The sequence below is a fragment of the Pelophylax lessonae genome (genome assembly GCF_965119305.1).
Source record: "Pelophylax lessonae genome assembly, chromosome: 2".
NCBI classification, from domain to species: Eukaryota; Metazoa; Chordata; class Amphibia; order Anura; family Ranidae; genus Pelophylax; species Pelophylax lessonae.
The window spans coordinates 681,759,861-681,779,254 of record NC_138769.1 but is presented as its reverse complement, the minus strand read 5'-3'; the positions used below and the strand labels follow the sequence as shown (position 1 = coordinate 681,779,254).

Below are 19,394 nucleotides of genomic sequence, written 5' to 3'. Positions count from 1 at the left end.
TTCATCTGACATCTGTGCAAGGTCCAAAATTGACACTACAAAACCATCTGGTCTACTCTGCAGTCTACCAATACCCCAGGTTCCATGGGAAGTTGTGTCCTTAGACTTTATAGTAGAACTACCACCATCTAAAGGATTTAATACCATTCTAGTGTCAGTGGACCACCTGACAAAGATGGCACATTTCATCGCTATCCGTAGACTACCTTCATCTAAACAAACAGCGGAACTACTGATGAAACATGTGTTCAAGTTACACGGAATTCCAAAGACTCTTTTATCCGACCGTGGTTCACAGTTCATCTCCAAATTTTGGCAAGCTCTTTGTCAAATATTACGGATTGAGCGAAAGCTCACTTCACCCTACCACCCTCAGACCAACGGACAGACTGAAAGAGTCAACCAGTGTATAGAACAATATCTGCGTTGCTACACATCATACCTACAGGATGATTGGGTGGACCTTCTCCCTCTGGCGGAATTTGCTTATAACAACGCAACCCACAGTACTACTAAGCAAAGTCCGTTCTACTTGAACTATGGGTTTCATCCCTCACTTCTTCCACCACGCATCCTACCATCAAGTAACCCAGTAGCCTCGGACTATCTTACCCAAATAAAAGACTCTCTGGGTTTACTTAATACCACTATCTCACACGCTCATAGTCAACAAAAAAGGTACTACGACCTTCGTAGAAGACCTTCTCCTCAGTATGCTATTGGGGACCTCGTTTGGCTATCGACAAAAAATGTAAGGTTAAAGATCCCTAGCAAAAAGCTTGGACCTTTATTTCTGGGACCCTTTCCAATTAAGAAACTTATTGGAAAAGCTGCAGTACAGCTCACCTTACCAGCAGATCTCAAGATCCATCCCATCTTCCATGTGTCGCTACTGAAACCCCATGTTCCTAACCAAGGAATAAGGCCTACCATCTTGCCTCCACCTCCAGTACAAGTTGAAGGCGGAGAAGAATATGAGATTAAGGAGATTTTGGATTCTCGTATCCAGAGGAAGACTCCAGTATCTCATAAGATGGAAGAACTATGGACCCCAAGACGACACCTGGTTGGATACCTCTGATGTTCACGCACCTAGGCTTATACGAAGGTTTCACTCGAAATACCCGGAGAAACCAGTGCTATAGGCCTTCCGGAGCCGGCCTTAAGGGGGGGGGGGGGTACTGTAAGATTCTGGTACCTCTGGTACCCTTAATTTCCATTTCCTTTCAATATGCGTCCCACCTTTCTAATTAGGTGGTACGCATACACCTTTAAGACGGATGACGTCATCGCCGAGCGCCGCTCGGAGCGGCTATTTCAACCGCCGGCGTTCTCTCTCATGTTGTTCGTTCAATGTCACTGTGCCTGTGCTTATATGCTTATGTGCCTGTGTGCCTACATACTTACAAGCTTGTCTCGCTGCTGGAACCTCCAGCTATTTGCTTTTACCTGGAACAGACCGGAACCTCGCTACTGATCCCTGTATCTCGCTACCGGATCACTCCCTCACTACTGGACCCCTCTACTACTAACCTTACTAGTGATAAGTACCCCACAGGGGAATCCTCCATAACCTAACTTACACTACCTACCTCTGCACATTAAGAACTGTTACTATCTATGCATACAAATTCTATCATCTGCACTGTTACATAGATTGCTAGCTCTTGAGTCTACTACCATCTATCCTTGCACTGGGTTAGCCTATCCTGTATTTGTCATCTGCTGTCCTTACCACCTGTTACCATACTCGATTACTAACCTATCTGCATTCTACCTAATACCATCTAATACTCTCCTGAACATTTCTATCAAGTGCTTACCAACTCTGTCACTGTTCACACCTGTCCCTTCAGCACATCACCTTCATACTATCATATACATCCTATCACTCCAGGAACATCTTATTGAGTGTGTGTATATCTGTATGCCGAAGCTGACAGGCCCACAGTGATGAGTCTGGAGAGTTGGATCTGGTTATTCAACACATCTCTACATGACTACTGAGTGGAGATTCTGCAGCTGCAAATCCAGCCTACTACAAAAACGCAGGAGCGTTACAGGGGTATACTTTCACTTTCACAGTTTTTTTTCTGCCTAGTCAGGAGTAAGGACCTAGTTCCTTGCTGGGATCTTTTGGTCCTGGCATTTTTTTCTTTTTAAAACGGATTTCTTTATATTAACTGATCTTTTATTATTTTCTTTGAGAATTACAATCAACTGCTGGACTAGGCTATGAACTGAATATTCTAGATCCTTATGTTCACCCCAGAACGGCCAGTGAGCACATGCAGACCTCTATGTTAGGTCGGCTGCGACATAGCCCCACTGGACGGAGGCTTGCCTGTGAGTTGATCGTCTCGCAAGGATGCATATGACCTAGTCCAGGTCTAAGTCTCAGTGTGCCTCCTGACCCGCAGCACCCCAATTCCAATGGAGAGGTGGTCTGCCTGGAGCGGTGCCCACCAGTTCCTTGGTGTGGTAAGTAGTGTCCCCCCTTCCCTGGTGGCCTTTCAGGATGGACACGGGCCCCTCCCTGAGACGGTCGGACCCCCGGGTTTCCCTCCTTGCCGCACAGCGCTCCCCCCATTTGTCAGGTTCCCCTGTGGACCACCCACCATCTACCCACACCTAGCTCCCCCTCCTGTTCCTCCTGGAGGCAGCCATACCTGCCCAGGTGCGTTTTGAAGGTGTTGAGCGGACGATGTGGGCTGGGGGTGTTCTGGCGGGGGCTCCTGTCAGGGCCCCCCTTTACTGTACAGATGTCCCTTGGTGTCCCCTGTGGGTCCCGGGAGCCGTTATTTTGCCGTAGATGGCTAGCTGTATATTCGGCTGCCACGTTGGTGTAGTCCGGTGGCCATTTTCTTGTGGTTTTCCTTTTGAATAGAACTGCGGCCATGTTTTTTGGAGCTGACTCCTGGACTTCCTCTTTCTCCTTGATTGCCGCATGGTGTACAGCATCCGGTGCTCTGCTCTGTGCTCACCGGGGGTGGTGAGTTCCTGGGGGTGCCCTTCAGCTCTCTTGCTCTTTACTTCAGAATCGATTTGGTTGTGCTGGGACCTTTGGTGCCGCTAGCGTGGCAGTAGGGGCAACTTTGCAGTGTGTTTTTCTCAATTGCCTGTGTGGTTCCCTGGGTAACATGGAGTCCATGGAGCACATTTCACCGCCTGATCCCTGTCTGTTATGGTGGCGGCTCTGAAGTCCTTAGTGTCCAAGGTCGATATCATTTTGCAAAAACGGACCAGTTAAAAGCGTCCACCGCCTTCAACTGTCTCCTTTCTCTCCTCAGATTCTGAGTCGCAAATCACCCTACTGGGTCTGCGTACACACACCCTGAGTCCTCTGATAGTGAGGATGATTCCTCTTCTACTACAGCTGCACATGAAAAAGTGCTGGTGGATGCACTGATTGTATCGGTGCGGGAAACTTTAGAAATGGTGCATATGGCTGTGTCAGCGGCGCCAGTCACCTTCGGTACCCTAAAATCCTCAAAAGCGGCAAGGGTTTTTCCTGCATATTCTGATAATATTGTCGCGAGCCAGTGGGGTTGCCCAAAACGCAATGTGGCGGTAAGCGTTTTGCTAGATGGTACCCCTTTGAAGAGCCTGTTTAAAAATGGATGGTCCCTCCTGTGGTGGATTCTACAGTCTCCAGGCTGAACAAATCCACTCTAAATCCGGTGGAGGACTTCCCGGCTTTTAAGGACCCCTTTGATACCAAGACGGAGACCTTGGTCCGGCACATGTTTACTATGGTCGATTCAGTCCTTAGGCTGATGTTCACCATTGCCTTGGTGTCCCAGACCTTGACGGAGTGGGCAAAGCTTTTGCGCAGGATCTCCCTGCCTTTGCGGAGTTGGCGGACCAGTTGATCCAGGGGCTACAGTTTATCTGTGATGCCTCTCTGGATGCGGCTCTCTTAATTTCTAGGATGTCTGTGACGGCACATGATATGGCTGAAATGCTGGTCTGCAGATCAAGCTTCCTAGAAAGCCTGATTGGATCTCCCCTTTGTGGGGGATCACCTGTTTGGGTCTTCCCTGGATGAAATCATTAAGTGAGTCACAGATGGGAAGAGCACTCTTCTTCAACAGGCTTCCAGGGGCATGAAGTTACGTCGCAGACGTTGGCCTTTTTTTCTCGGCTCATAAGCAACTTTTTCGTCCCTCAGTGTCTCAGGACAAAGGATCCGAATCCGTCGGGAACGTCTCCGGAGGTTCCAAGAGACCCTGGCCTGGTAAGCCAAGAGCAGATCCTTCCAAATCTGCAGACAAGCCTTCTGCCTGAAGGGGTGCCCTCACCCGTATCTGGGATAGGGAAATGTCTTCAATTTTTTTTTTCCGGACCCGTGGACCCACCTGTCTTGAGTTGATTCGGTCCGGCTACAAGATCGAGTTTCGGTCTCATCCTCCAGAACGTTTTTTTCCTTCCAACATGCGTTTGTCTCCAGACCGCCTGTGTGATCTCTTCGGAGCAGTACAAGACTTGCTACTGCAAGGGGTGAATGCACCGGTTCCAATCTCAAAACGTTTTTGGGGTTTTTATTAAACCTGTTTTACAGTTCCCAGGAAGGAAGGAAAAGTTGGTCCAATCCTAGACCTCAAAGTCCTGAACTGCTCTGTACGGGTACAGAAGTTCCAGATAGAGTCCATCCGTACGGTGGTGGCGTCCCTTCATCAAGGGGATCTTCTGGCCTCTATCAATATCAAGGATGCTTTCCTCCATATCCTTATATATTTCAGGCATCAGCGCTTTGCCGTGGACGAAGAACATTATCAATTAGTTGTGTTACCCTTTGGTCTCGCCTCACCTCCTCGAGTGTTTACAAAAGTGTTGGTCCCAGTATCAGCATTGTTGCGACAGCAGAGGGATTGCCGTACTGGGGTACCTGGACGATCGTCTTTTGCGAGCAGAGTCTCTGACTGCTCTAAAGGACAAACTGGACATCAATGTGCGGACTCTGCAAGCGTTCGGTTGGACATTGAATTTCCAGAAGTCTGCTCTGGTTCCGTCCACCATGTTGGACTTTCTGGGTCTGACTCTGGACTCAGCCTCAGCCAGGGTGTTTCTTCCATTGGACAAGCTCCAAAAGCTGCAGATTGCCATTCGGCTTCTGTTGTCCAGCAGTCGGTCGCTCTCAGGACTTGCGGTTGCTGGGTCTGATGGTGTCTACCTTCGAGGTGGTTCTGTTTGCTCAGTTCCACAAGAGACCTCTGCAGATATAGATTCTTGCCAAGTGGGAGAAGAATCTGCAATCTGTAGACAATCTGGTTCTGCTGAGCCGTGGTACGAGAGAGTCCCTGATATGGTGGCTTGGCTCTCCGGCTCTTTGAAAGGGAAAATCCTTCCTTCCCCTGTTCTGCAGGGTGGTCACCACGAATGCCAGCCTGTCCGAGTTGGGAGGTGTCTTGGCCACGGAATATGCTAAGGGGATTTGGACTTTGAAGGAGTCCAGACTACCAATCAATATACTGGAACTTTGGGCAATCAGACTTTGTCTGGCATTGGACGGTTTATCTTCAGTGGTGTCCGGTACGGATTTAATCGGACAGTGCCACGGCCGTAGCATATGTCAATCACCAAGGGGGCACAAAGAGTGTTCTAGCGGCTCGGGAAGTAGCCGGCATTCTAAGGTGGGCGGAACGTTTCGTTCCAGCTCTCTCTGCTGTACATATTCCAGGGGTGGAAAATTGACAGGTGGATTACCTCAGTCGACAGGCTTTGGTACAGGGAGAATGGTCACTTCATCCGGAGGTGTTTCATCAGCTGTGTCTCTGGTGGGGATCTCCCAAGGTGGAGTTCTTGGCCTCTCGCCTCAACAGGAAGGTTCAGATTCATATCTCGGGATGCTCTAGCTGACGCCGCAGACACACTGGTAGCTCCTTGGGGCCAATACCGTCTGATATACGCCTTTTCCCCTCTGAAACTTCTGCCAAAACTTCTGAAAAGGATCGAGGCAGAAGGTATTCCCGGTCATCCTAGTGGCCCTAGACTGGCCCTCACTGGTCTTGGTACTCAGATCTAATTCGGCTTGTCTCCGATGTCCCTTGGCGACTCCTTCTCAGAGAAGACTTATTGGCCCAAGGGCCGTTCTTCCATCCTGCTTTACAGATGCTTGCTTTAACGACTTGGCTGTTGAAAGCCAGGTGCTGAAGAATAGGGGGGGTTGTCTGACTCGGTGACTCCATTAGTAAAAGCTAAGAAATCTACCTCTAGGAAGATTTACCATTGCGTCTGGAACATTGCGTGGTGTGAGTCTCCAGGCGTTTCTACCCGTTCCTTTTCGGTTGCTCAAAATTGGCATTCCTCTAAATAGATGTGGAACAGCGCCTTGCCTTTGGTACCATCAAAGGCCAGGTTTCGGCCTTGACGTTTTTCTTTCAATGTCCTTTGGCTACACATTCCTTGGTTCGCACCTTTGTTCAGGGGGTTCACCACTTTGCTCCACCTGTGCGGTCTCAGTTTCCTCAGTGTGGTCTCAATTTGGTACTGTCGGTTCTTCAGAAGCCACCTTTCGAAAATATTTGCAAGAATCCTCTGCTTACGTTGTCCCAGAAGGTAGCCTTTTTGGTGGCGATTACTTCTGCACGTAGAGTGTCGGAGCTGGCTGCCTTGTCTTGTTGAAAAAGTGCTCACAAGGCCTGCCCAAATAGAAAAAAGTGAACAACCCCAAGCGCTTCAGGACAACCCAACTGCCAATCCCTAATGCTGCTACTTAAAAATATAAAATGTATAGAAACGGCAACAAAACAATATGTAGATACATATAAGTGTGACCAGTAGCGCCAAAAACAGTTGCACATAGTTACATAGTTAGTGAGGTTGAAAAAAGACATCGGTCCATCCAGTTCAACCTATGATGTGTGTGTGTTTGCTTTTAACCGTACATTGTGTACCCCTGTATGATGTGGTCTCCAAGGTGCCCATCTAATAGTTTTTTTAAACTATCAATGCTCCCTGCTGATACGACTGCTTGCGGAAGAGAATTCCACATCCTTACCCCTCTTACAGTGAAGAACCCCTTACGCATTTTAAGGTTAAACCGCCTTTCCTCTAATTTTAGTGAATGGCCACGTGTCTTATTGTATCTCCTCTCTCTGAATAGTTTGTTCCTTATGCTAGGGTCGCCAGTACAGTATTTGTACATTGATATCATATCCCCCCTCAATCGTCTCTCAATCCATTCCCCTAATTATTTTTGTTGCCCTTCTCTGGACTCTTTCCAATTCCAGCACATCCTTCCTGAGGACCGGTGCCCAGAACTGGACAGCATACTCCAAATGTGGCCGGACCAGAGTCTTGTAGAGCGGGAGAATAATCTCTTTATTTCTGGAGGGAATCCCCTTTTTTATACATCCCAGTATTCTGTTGGCTTTGCTTGCAGCGGCTTGGCATTGCATGCCACTGCCAAGCCTGTTGTCTACCAGTACCCCCAGGTCCTTTTCCATCCTAGACTCACCCAGAGGTTCCCCCCCTAATGAGTAGCTTGCTTTCTGGTTTCTGGCACCCAAGTGCATTACTTTACATTTTTCAACATTAAACCTCATCTGCCATGTAGTTGCCCACCCCGTTATTTTGTTCAGGTCCGCTTGTAAGGTTTCCACATCCTGCATAGAAGATATTGGCATGCTTAGTTTAATATCATCCGCAAATACTGAGATTGTACTCGATATCCCCTCCTCTAGATCATTTATGAATAAATTAAACAGGATTGGTCCCAGGACAGAACCCTGGGGGACCCCACTTTCCACACCCGCCCAATCCGAGTACTCACCATTAATCACCACCCTCTGGACTCTCCCCTGGAGCCATTTCTCTATCCAGGTACTCACCTTATGGTCCATACCTACCTTCCTTAGTTTGTACAGTAAGCGTTTGTGGGGAACGGTGTTCACATTAAGAGTCAATCATCAGTAAAAAGTCCGTCATAACATCAGAATGTCCATCCATAAATAAGTGCATCCAAACATGTGAACTTGATGGGATGTAGATTTGATAAGTGGATATACTGCGGGTCACCTCTTAACACCACCACACTAATGGCTCAGCCACTCTCGTGGATAAGCAAACGCACCAAATGTCAGCAATTTCCACCATGTATAATCCCGAATGCTCGCAAAGATGAAGGGGGACCAGTGTACTCCGTACCATGTGGGGGAGAAAAAGCACAAAACCCCACTAGTGCAATACTGTATAAACACTTTATTTATTGCATCCACTTTAAAAAAGCCACTCACATTTTAACATATTTACAAAAGCATGTACACCATCATGGAGGATATACTGCACCGTTCGGGGACATTTCCCAGGCTCCACGCCGTGGTCCGTGCTCCTTCCGGGTCTGCTATCGCTCCTAACAGTGATACTGTGTAGTAGGTTGATTGGTTGACGCCGTCAGGTCACGCCCCGACTAGTTTCGTCCTTCCGACTTTATCACAGGGTGCCTTGTCTTGTTCACTTTATTTGGTGGTTCACAGAGATAAAGTGGTGCTTCTTCTCCCTTTTCAGTCCTTCCTTCCTAAGGTTGTCTCTGGCTTCCATCTGAATGAAGACATTGTGTTGTCCTTCCTGTGTCCTCAGCCTAAGCATCCTAAGGAGATTGCCTAGCATTCCCTGGATGTGGTCCGGGCGATCAAGGTGTACTTGGCGGCAACCGAATCATTTGGAAAATCAGATTTGCTTTCCTTACGGATGGACCTCGCAAGGGGTTGATAGCGTCTGCTGCAACCATTTCCTGATTAATCAGACCGACGGTAGTGCAGGCCTATTCAATCAAGGGTCAGGTTTTTCCTTTCCATGTTAAGGCGCATTCTACTCGGGCGCTTAGTGCCTCCTGGTCCTTCCACCATCATGCGTCAGTGATGCAGGTTTGCAATGCGGCAACCTGGTTGTCTGTGCACACTTTCACAAAATTTTACAAAAGTTTATGTGCTGGCATCTGCGGATGCTGCTTTTGGCCGCAAGGCTTTGCAGGCTGCGGTTTGAGAGGGCTAGTCCTCTTTGAGGGTGTATGTTTTTCAGGGGAGCTCCAGTTGTTCCTGGTTGAGCTCCATGTGACCTGGTTGGTTAGGTTTAGCCTTTGGGAATTTTTTCTGCTGTGTTTTTTTCCCATCCCTCATGTTTGACACTGCTTTCCCAATGGTCAAGAAGATTCTGGAGCTATGTCAGTCAATGAACGAAAGAAAAAATTGGATTTTTGTCTTACTATAAAATCCTTTTCTCTGATGTTCATTGACGCACACAGCACTCCCCCTTCTATATGAGTTGGGTTATTTTCTTCTGACACTGTTTGCAACTAACCCGAATGCCTATATCAGGAAGTGGGAGTATACCCCCTGGGACTGCCCCATAGGCGTGGTAAAGTTTTTTCCTGCCTAGTGTCCTACTCCCTGTAGGGGGCAGCATACCCCAATGGTCAAGAAATTCTGGAGCTGTGTCCTTCAATGAACATCAGAGAAAAGGATTTTACGGCAAGACAAAAATCTAATTTTTGAGCGGACAGCAAATTTACACTGTTATACAAGCTGTACACTCACTACTTTACATTGTAGCAAAGTGCAATTTCTTCAGTGGTGTCACATGAAAAGATATAATAAATTTACAAACATGTTAGGGGTGTACTCACTTTTGTGAGATACTGTATATGGAGTAGAGCTGTAGTATTGAAAACAGGGGAAGTGTGTACCTGGAAGTCTGTAAAGCTCATCATACACTATACAATATAACTGTACAATCTCCTTTAGATCCCCCATCAACTATGTAGTGCAAGGAAAAATTATGGTAATGAGTAAGCGACACATCCAGTCGTGAAACGCGTCTACCGTTTTTGTCCTGCACTCACAGTGTGTACCTGTATTTGCCATTTGATTGATGTGTAATAAAGACACTCCTTTTTCTGAATTTCATCGGAAGTGCGGTCATTCCTTTTTGCTTGATGTAATCCTGGATTGCGGATCCGACCAGCACCTGATCCCAGTCTCACCTGGAGCGGTCTCCCCAGCTTGGACTCTGCCTATGTAGTGCAAGGGCCCACATAATTGGAAATATTAGATAGTGTCAGTAAATCTCTAGGATATTGTACAACCGGATTGTATAGTATATGGTCACCTTTATATACCTAAAAAGAACTAGTTGTGTTTTAGTGCAAAAATGTGTGACAAACGTTCGGTAATAAAATGTGTAAACTGAAATTTGCCAAAATGCCCCAAGAGCTGCTTTACTGCGTTTGTTGTGCGTAGGGCAGCTCATTGAAATCAATGGGCTGCCCTATGCGTGTTGTGGGAAAAACACACAAAAAAATGTGCAGTCCTAACTACGCTGTGTGAAGGGGATCTGAAAGTGAAGTTGGTGTGTTTTGCACTGTCCCTGAGCTGGAGCTGGATTACAAGAATATTGACAGCTAAATGTCTCCCTTCAAGGTACCTGTATAAAACTACTCTATGCAATCCAATTGTACAATCTCTACAATTTATTTTAGACTTACTAAAACTATGTAAAAAGAAAGCATTGTGTTGATGCAGGAATCTTTCACAATTTTTTTCATTCAACTTGATTGGATGATTGGAAAAAACTGATTGTGCGTACCCAGCTTTAGATGTATTAGACGATTTAGATACACTAACAAATTAAAGTTGAACTCCAACTAACACTTTATAAGCAGTTACAGCAAACAGTTTTATTTTCCTTTTGGGATAAAAGTTTTACATAAAAGCTAATCGTTGTAAGCACCCCTGTCTGCAGTTAATGGTTTGTCCCAATCCTGTAACTGCTGCATTTTTGATCCACTTGTTTTGTTGAATGTGCAGGCAAGCTGCTAAATGAGACAGACAACATTGAATAGTCTTAAGCCCCGTACACACGCACAGATCATCGTCATACAAATGTTCGTCTTTTCTCCCCGGGATGTCGGTGTCTGTTGAAAAGTGCAAAGACAGCACAAGGACAGCACAAGAATTTTGTCCGCATACTTCAGCTGACTGCAGAAGTGATGTCATGTAATGGTTAACTTTCCCTGTGTTTTTTATTTTCTGAGCATGCCCAGTCTTTCAAATCTGCGGTCTGTCGGCTGATCTCTGTACTGACAGGCGAACAATCGTCCGTTCTGGTGTCCGCAGACAAAAATTTTCATGTTTGCAAGAAAGACTCTTGTCCGCGGATTGTGTGCAGACAGCTGTCGGAGGCACCATACTAACACGCGTACAATCGGCAGATCTTTCGTCCGCCGACGTTTGTATGACGACGATCTGTGCGTGTGTACGGGGCTTTAATCTTAGCGCAATTGACTTGTGTCATTTACTTGGACATCCTAATGAATGAGCTTTCTCTAATTAGAAGCTGCATAATATGACTGGGAATTGCCCAATGTGCAGATGTATAACTTATGGTAAGCTGCCTCTGTTGTAATCAAGTGGCAACAAGCTTTAACATGTTTTGATTGCATTTTGTTATATCTGTTCAAAAAGTGCAAAAAAAAAAAAAAACCTGTTGATCATGTCAAAAATCTTGTGAGGTATTTACTGTGTCCTCTGTCTCTTTTGCACTCCTTTTAGTTTGTAGTGTTTGCAGACCAACACAGTGCTACACCTTCTGTTCTTTTCACACGGGCGCCTTCCGTTCAGATCTGTTCGATAATCCCCTGCTGATCAAAGCAGAGCAGGGAGGGAGGACAAGCCCGTGTCTGCTCAGTTCAGAGCGAGCCCAAAACTCACAAAAATCTGTTTACACCCGCTGGTCCATAGGAGCGCATGGACCTTCCGATTAGGTCCGCCTGAGAAGCTGAGAGGCAAACGTGATCTGATCGCCCCTGTGAAAGGGCCCTTAAACACAGTATAGTAAGTGAATGTTGTTAGCCTAGGACAGAAAGTATGTTACAGGGTTCATACGGTCCTGGAAAACCTGGAAAAGTTTTGGAATTTGGAGATGACACTTTCCAGGCCTGGAAAGGTCATGGAAACTTAGGATTCCACTAAGGTTTTGGAAAAGTCATGGAAATATATACTGGGGAGGAGCGGGGAGCGGCGGGGGGAGCAGATGTTTAAAGTGTAATTTATTATTTTATTCAGTAATGTTTAATAAATTGCCAGTGCCACATACTATTTGCCTTCCGGGTCCGTGGTATGCCCGTGCGCTGTCACTGGCCAGCAGCAGCCGAGGAGATGATCGTGAACCAATCATTGGCAGCGGGGATGTGACTGGCCAGCAGCAGCAGACCAATCACAGGCAGCGGAAGCGACACTGGAGGGCGGGCCGGCCGCATGAACGTGATGATGACGCGGAAGGGGGCGGTAACCGTTCCGGTTACCGAACCCCCGCGTCATCACGTTCATGCGGCCGGCCCTCCCCGCTGCCAGTGATTGGTTCACGATCATCTCCTCGGCTGCTGCTGGCCAGTGACAGCGCACGGGCATACCGCGGACCCGGAAGGACACCTACTGTACCAGTCATATACGGGGAATGTAAAAAAATAAATGTCAATAAATTATTAAGCATCCAATCCTGAGTCGCCTTTCTGTGAACTCTTTTCTGCCTTTTTGTGGGACTGTTAGCTTCGGCCTAAGAGTAGTAAGCGCCGCATTTTGTGCATTTAACTGTGCCATCCATATCACAGTGTCCAGCTGCACCTTCATGACTGCCTGAACTGCTTTATTCCGGCAAGCAGGAGCACCCATTACTGTTCTTTCTCCAAGAGTAAGTGCCGCATTTGTGCATTATCAGATCTGTGCCATCCATACCAGTCCGCCTGCACCTCATGACTGTGGCTTGGGCCTAAAAGATTACTGTGCTGCATTTTGTGCATCTGGCTTTCAGAAATGAAAAATGAAATGGTGTTGATTGTTTTTTGGCAATGTTTAAGTTAACTTGTTAACCCACTTGCCTTCTGTGCACTTAAACCTCCTTCCCATCCGGACCAATTTTTAGCTTTCAGCACTCTCACACTTTGAATGACTTGGCCATGCAACACTGAACCCATATGAATTTTTCGTCCTTTTTTCACACAAATAGAACTTTCTTTTGGTGGTATTTAATCATCTCTGGGTTTTTTATTTTTTACAAAAAAAAAAGTTTTTCTTATTTTCTGTGAGTAAATTTTGAAAATAAATAAATTTTTCTCCTTCACTGATGTGCGCTGATGAGGTGGCACTGATAGGCTGCACTGTTGGGCACTGATGATGAGGTACTAATATGCTGCACTGATAGGCGGCACTCAGAGGTGGCACTTCTGGGCACTGAGAGGTGGCACTGCTGGACACTGGCGGGTGGCACTGATGAGCAGCACCATCACTGCCCACACTCAGTGCCCATAGTGCTGCCAGTCATTGCTTATCAGTGCCTAGATGAGCAGGCACTGACTGGCAGCACTATGGGCACTGATTGTGGGCACTGATGGCGGACACTGTGGGCACTGATTGTGGGCAGTTAGTGTGTTTAATGTACCTTGTGTAATCAGTGCACTGATGATCAGTGCCCTGATTACATTCCTCTGTGTCCCCTTACTGCTGATTGGCTCTCCTCCTTCCTCACACTGCAGTCTGTGTGAGGAAGGAGCGCTGGCGATGAGAGATGATCTCATATGTTTACATTTGAGATCATCTCTCATTGCATGGGCCGATCACGTGGTAAATGGCCGCTGTGATTGGCCATTTACCACGATCTGTGATTGGCTGTGTCCAAGGGACACGGCCGACACAGATTTTCCCCGATGCGCGCTTGCGGGAGCGCGCGGGGAGCCTGTCTCTGGGATGCGGTTTAAAGACGGCCTCCTGGAAATGAGAGTCCGCGCTGCAGCGGTACTTCGGCTATAGCGCGGATGGGAAGAAGTTAAAGACTGTTATCGGGTCAATTTATGGCACTTTAAGTTCAGAACAGTGTTGCTGGACACTTTTTTATTTATTTTTTAGTTGCTTCTCCTTGATTTATGTTATATCTCCTGTGGATTACGTTAATCCATTTCTAAGCGGTTCTCAGGGTTTATGTTATGAAACGTCGTTACTGTGCAAGCGTTATTTAAATAAATATTTCATATTCCACTGTACACTACAAAGCTTGTAATTTATATTAGTAAAAATATGCTGGGTGTGACATAGATTTTCTTCTTATTTAACACGTATACATAGACATTTCATGAAACATTAGGTCATGAATATTTACGTGAAGTCATGGAAAAGTCATGGAAAAGTCATTGAATTTCATTGGTGAAAATGTGTATGAACCCTGATGTTAGTGGCAGGATCACTAGATGAAAAAGTGTAGGCATTATATCTAAGGAGTAGTAATTTGAAGTCTATTACATTTTGGTTCTTGGTTTTACATACTTTTATTGGTGTTCCTCAAGCTGTTATGTTGTATTCTTATAACTTTTAGCTTTATTTTGTCTTGTAGAGTAAAAGTAGATGACAGCTCAGCTGCCTTTACGCGTGCTCTGCAACAACTTGTGCATCGAGATCTTCAAATGGTACGTGCTATATTATGAGACATTCATAAGCTAATGGTCCACTCTTCTCACGTTGACATTGGTTTATTGGCAGAGTCGGTTGAACTTTTCATTGTCTGCTCATATATCTTTAGTATTCCCACTTTTCGTTTTCCCATTGCATTATACACATCTGCCTCTGTCAAGTAACAACAATCTGGAACCAAAAAGCATTGTTTCCGATCATGTGATCACTATGAAAGCCAAACATAATCATCAAAAATAAAGGTGGATTGTGCCCAGGGGAGGACTGGGCCAGGGGGAAGGGGGGCAATTGCCCCCTGGGCCACTCTGATGCCCTGTAAAAAGGTTGCACCGCTTCTGCCACAGACATGCCTAAGTGATTCCTGGTGAAGCAAAGTGAAAAATTCCCCACTGTTGACATACTGAGTGCAGGATGAAGACAAGGACAGAGCGCAGCCCCCCAGCATGGATGGTGTAAACTGTGTCTGAGCAGAAGCCGGTTCCATGCTCCACTGTAGACTTTCGCCCAATCGCCCCCTGCTGGCCACGTCGGGAACCCGGATTCGGCTGGTGGGTAGAGAGTACCTGGAGCAGATCTTTAGCCTGGAATGGGGGTCTAAAGGAGGCTGGGAAGAGGGAGAGTGGGAGGGGGGCTGAGTTGCTGTACCATGAACCTCTGGATTTAATTTGCCCCCTGGGCCAAAAGTTGCCAGTCAGCCCCTGATTGTGCCAGCTTTGTTGTCTTTGTACCTTGCACAGGTAGAACCATTTTAACAGAAACATCCAGCAGGCTATAGCTCTTAAAGTAATACCCCACTAAAAAATATAGGTCCATTAAGCCAAAAATACATAGCGAACATACAGAACATAACGTTGAATCCTATTGAAGTCTATCAGGGGTGGTTTTTGGTAGTTTTTTCTGGCCTTTTCAAGGCCAGCTTGCAAAGCCTTTGTTAAAGGGCACAGATAATTGGGCACTGCCATGGGGGACATATTCTTTAAGAAACTCATTTTGAATTAGTACATCTTTTCAGCATTGTCATTTAAAATGACAACATTAAGTCCCGGTTCACACTGGTGCTGTGAACCCTAAAATTCGGTGCCGGTTCCCGCATCTCACCGGAATCGCACACTGTAGATCTGGGAACCGCTGGGGGCTTCAGGGTAAAGTTAATGACACCCCTAGATCGGTTTGCAGATCACAATGCCAACCGTGAAATGGTGCAGGAATCTTGGTGGTGACCCCCTGCGATCCGATTCCAGTGCAGACCACAAAAAAGGGTCCTGCACCGTTTTGGTGTGAATTAGATGCAATTTCAGCCATACAGTTTTGAGGGCTGAAATTGCATTGCACAGATATTGCATGTGATCTACACACCAATGCAGTGCGAATCACATGTGATGTCTGTCATCGGACAAGTGTGAACCCAGCCAAAAAAATACATAAATCCTCTTTATAACATTATTGGGGCATGCCTAAAACTTGTGAGGTTGTGCACCAGTACAATGTACAGCCGTGGTCAAACGTTTTGAGAATTACACAAATATTAATTTTCACATAGTCTGCTGCCTCAGTTTTTATAATGGCAATTTGCATTAGTCCAGAATGTTATGAGGAGTGATCAGAAGAATTGAAATTATTTGCAAAGTCCCTTCTTGCCATTAAAATGAACTTAATGTCAATAAAAACATTTCCACTGCATTTGTGAAGAAGGCTTTAGTGTGCCCAAGAAAGTCCAGCAAGCGCCAGGACCGTCTCCTACAAAGCGCCAGGACAGTTGATTCAACTGTGGGATCGGGGCACCCCCAGACTTTTGGAGGATGGCTTGGTGTCAAGAAGGGTAGAAAAAGAAGCCACTTCTCTCCAGGAAAAACATCAGGGACAGACTGATATTCTGCAAAAGGTACAGGGATTGGACTGCTGAGGACTGGGGTAAAAAACCTTGTCCAGAGAGGAAAAGGTGAGCGATACCATCAGTCATGCCAACAGTAAAGCATCCTAAGACCATTCATATGAGGGGTTGCTTCTCAGCCAAGGGAGTGGGTTCACTCACAATTTTGCCTTAGAACGTAGCCGTGAATAAAAAATAGTACAAAAACATCCTCCGAGAGAAACTTCTCCCAACCATCCATGAACAGTTTGGTGATGAACAATGCCTTTTCCAGAATGATGGAGCACCTTGCCAAAAGGCAAAAATGATAACTAATTGACTTGGGGAACAAAACATCGAAATGTTGGGTCCATGGCCAGGAAACTCCCCAGACCTTAATCCCATTGAGGCACTTGTGGTCAATCCTCAAGAGGCGGGTGAACAGAAAACCCCACAAATTCTGACAAACTCCAAACATTGAATATGCAATGGGCTGCCATCAGTCAGGATGTCCCCCAGAAGTTGATTGACAGCATGCCAGAGCGAATTGCAGAGGTCTTGAAAAAGAAGGGTCAACACTGCAAATATTGACTCTTTGCATAAACTTAATGTAATTTTCAATAAAAGCCTTTGACACTCACTGGAATCTGTGCAATTATACTTCAGTATACCATAGTAACATCTGACAAAAAGATCTAAAAACACTTAAGCAGCAAACTTTGTGAAAATTATTTCTCTTTAGTTCATTGACGGACACATTGCTCCATGTTCAGAACTCTAGGGTTATATCTCCCCCTACAGAAGTAGAACACTAGGCAGAAAAAATACTTGGCTGTGCTTATGGGCAGTCCTAGCTGGTATACATCCCCTTCTTTGCTATAGACCTTCAGTTTTTTTTTTTTTTTTTTGCCTAGTCAGGAGTAAGGACCTAGTTCCCTGTCAGGATCTTTGGTCCTGACATTTTTTTCCTTTTACATGGCTTCTTTTTCTCCTGTTTTTTTTTCCCCTGTGAGATCTACAATCAACTGGGCGACGGGATGGATAGCTAGATCCAGTGGTCACCCCAGTCTGGCTAGCAAACGCGCAGACCAGAGCCCTGGTCTGTGCTGGGTTGGCTGCAACATAGGCCCACTGGACGGGGGGCTGGCTCGTGAGGTTGCATCCGACTGGGTCTAAGGCTGAATCGCAGCGTTCCCCCTTTTAGTTGGTGAGGAGTTTCTGTCTGGAGTGGTGCCTGCCTGGTTCCTGGTATGGCGAGTGGTTCTTCCCCTCGATGGGTTTGGGGTGGACTTGGGCCCCTCCATGGGACAGCCAGATGTGCTGGGTCCCCTCAGACCCCCCCCCTTTTTGTTTGGTGGTTCCCGTGGGCAAACCTGGTACCCCCACCCCTCCTGTGCCCGGATCCCCCCTTTCCATGGTGGTTGGTGTCAGGGCTCCTGGGAGCCTCGTGGATGCTGCGTGCGACGCTATTTCTTTGGGGCCTATGTGTTTCTATTGACTGGCGGCCATGTTTGGTTTGTCCGGCGTACTTGTGTTGCAGCTGCCATGACAGTGGAGCCTCTGGGAGACGATTTTGGCTGTGGGAGCTCCTCGTTTTCCCCTGGTGTTTACTCCTGAGTTTTCCTTTCTCTTGGACGATATCTCTGGTGCAGACCAGTGCTATTCTGGTGGGGTGGTGAGTTTGGTGGGGTCCCTCCCTCTTCTGCAGGTTGTGGGGTGCTCTGCTTGCTTATGACCCAGTGGTGCAGTGGGGGTTTTCCATAGTGGTGCTAGACACTTTTTGTGGTGGGTCCCCCTTTGTTCTTGTTATTGTTGCACTGACAACGGTCCGGGAGTCCTCTGTTTCCCGGGTGGAGGTGGCCTTTGGAAGGCAGGCTAGTAAAAGGCATCCCCTGCCTCATCCGTCTAGTCAGATTCTGAATCTGACCTTTCCCCTGCAGAAATGGCCTGCAGCCGCGCTCCCTGATCTGTCGGATAGTGAGGATGATTCGTCCACACCTTTAGCTGTGCATGAGAAGGGGCTGGTTGACGCACTGATTGCACCTGTGCAGGAAACTTTTACAATAAAGGATGCAGCTGCGGCAGAGGTGCCTGTCCCCTTTAGCACCCACAAGCCGTCTCGTATGGCAAAAGTGTTTCATTATTCCTCCTATTTTGACAAGTTTGTCTATAAAGAATGGGAGCATCCAAATGTCCCTTTGTGGTTCCTAAACGGTTTGCTGTGAGGTACCCCTTTGAAGAGTCACTCCTCAAGAAGTGAACTGTCCCACCAGTGGTGGACCCCCCGTCTCCAGTTTTAACAAGGCAACCATAATTCCATTAGAGGAATCTCTGGCTTTTAAAGATTTAGCTAACAGAAAGGCGGAGTCTGTGGTCCGCATTATGTGCACTATTGCTGACTTGGCCCGTAGGCCAGTCCTGGCCATTGCCCTGGTGTTGCAAACACTAACCGAATGGGCTAAACTTTTGCGCCGTGACCTAGAGATTTCTGTTTCAGCAGTGGTGCTTAGGCGTGTGTTGTGGCGTGTCGATCTGCGGACCAAATTTCTAAAAAAGCTCTGACTGAATTACTCTTTCAAGGTGATCGCCTGTTTGGGGCTACCCTGGATGAGATCATTAAGAGTCTGACAGGGGGAAAAGTACCTTTCTTCCACAGTTTGGGATGGGAAGAGATCCTATTCACTTTTTCACAATCCCCTGTTGTTCCTGGGCGGTCGGCTCCGGTGGGCTTCGGTCCCAGGTGGTGGGGCACCCTCAGAAATTTAGACTGTGGCTTGCGGCCTACTGGGCTTCAGGTTGCAGCCTACTGGGCCTTGCGGCCGCAGTGGGTGCCTCAAGAGGGGGTGTTGGGGGTTTGGCCCACCCCCTGTGAGTGTCCTGTAGCCACCTGCCTCCCCTTGGATGGAATCTGTGCGGCTGGGCCTCCACTTAAATTTAGGCCGCAGCCTACTTGGCCATGTTGCCAGCTTTGCGCCTTCCCTGCCGGGGGGGGGGGGGGCGTGCGCTGTGGGGGGTGGTCACCTTTGCTGGATGACAGCATGCCATCATTATTGCCTATTTTGTGCTGCGGACGATCTGGGTACCTTGTG

The 19,394-nt window shown here is 47.0% G+C and overlaps 1 protein-coding gene across 1 annotated transcript in view; it reads left to right on the top strand.

Moving 5' to 3' along the window:
* The window catches only part of PIWIL4 (piwi like RNA-mediated gene silencing 4), a 558,880-nt gene that overhangs the window by 347,539 nt on the left and 191,947 nt on the right, over nucleotides 1-19,394 (top strand). Inside the window, exon 11 of the mRNA XM_082244560.1 lies at nucleotides 14,380-14,452. Within this exon, the coding sequence (XP_082100686.1) occupies nucleotides 14,380-14,452 (73 nt within the window). The remainder of the gene's footprint in view (nucleotides 1-14,379; nucleotides 14,453-19,394) is intronic.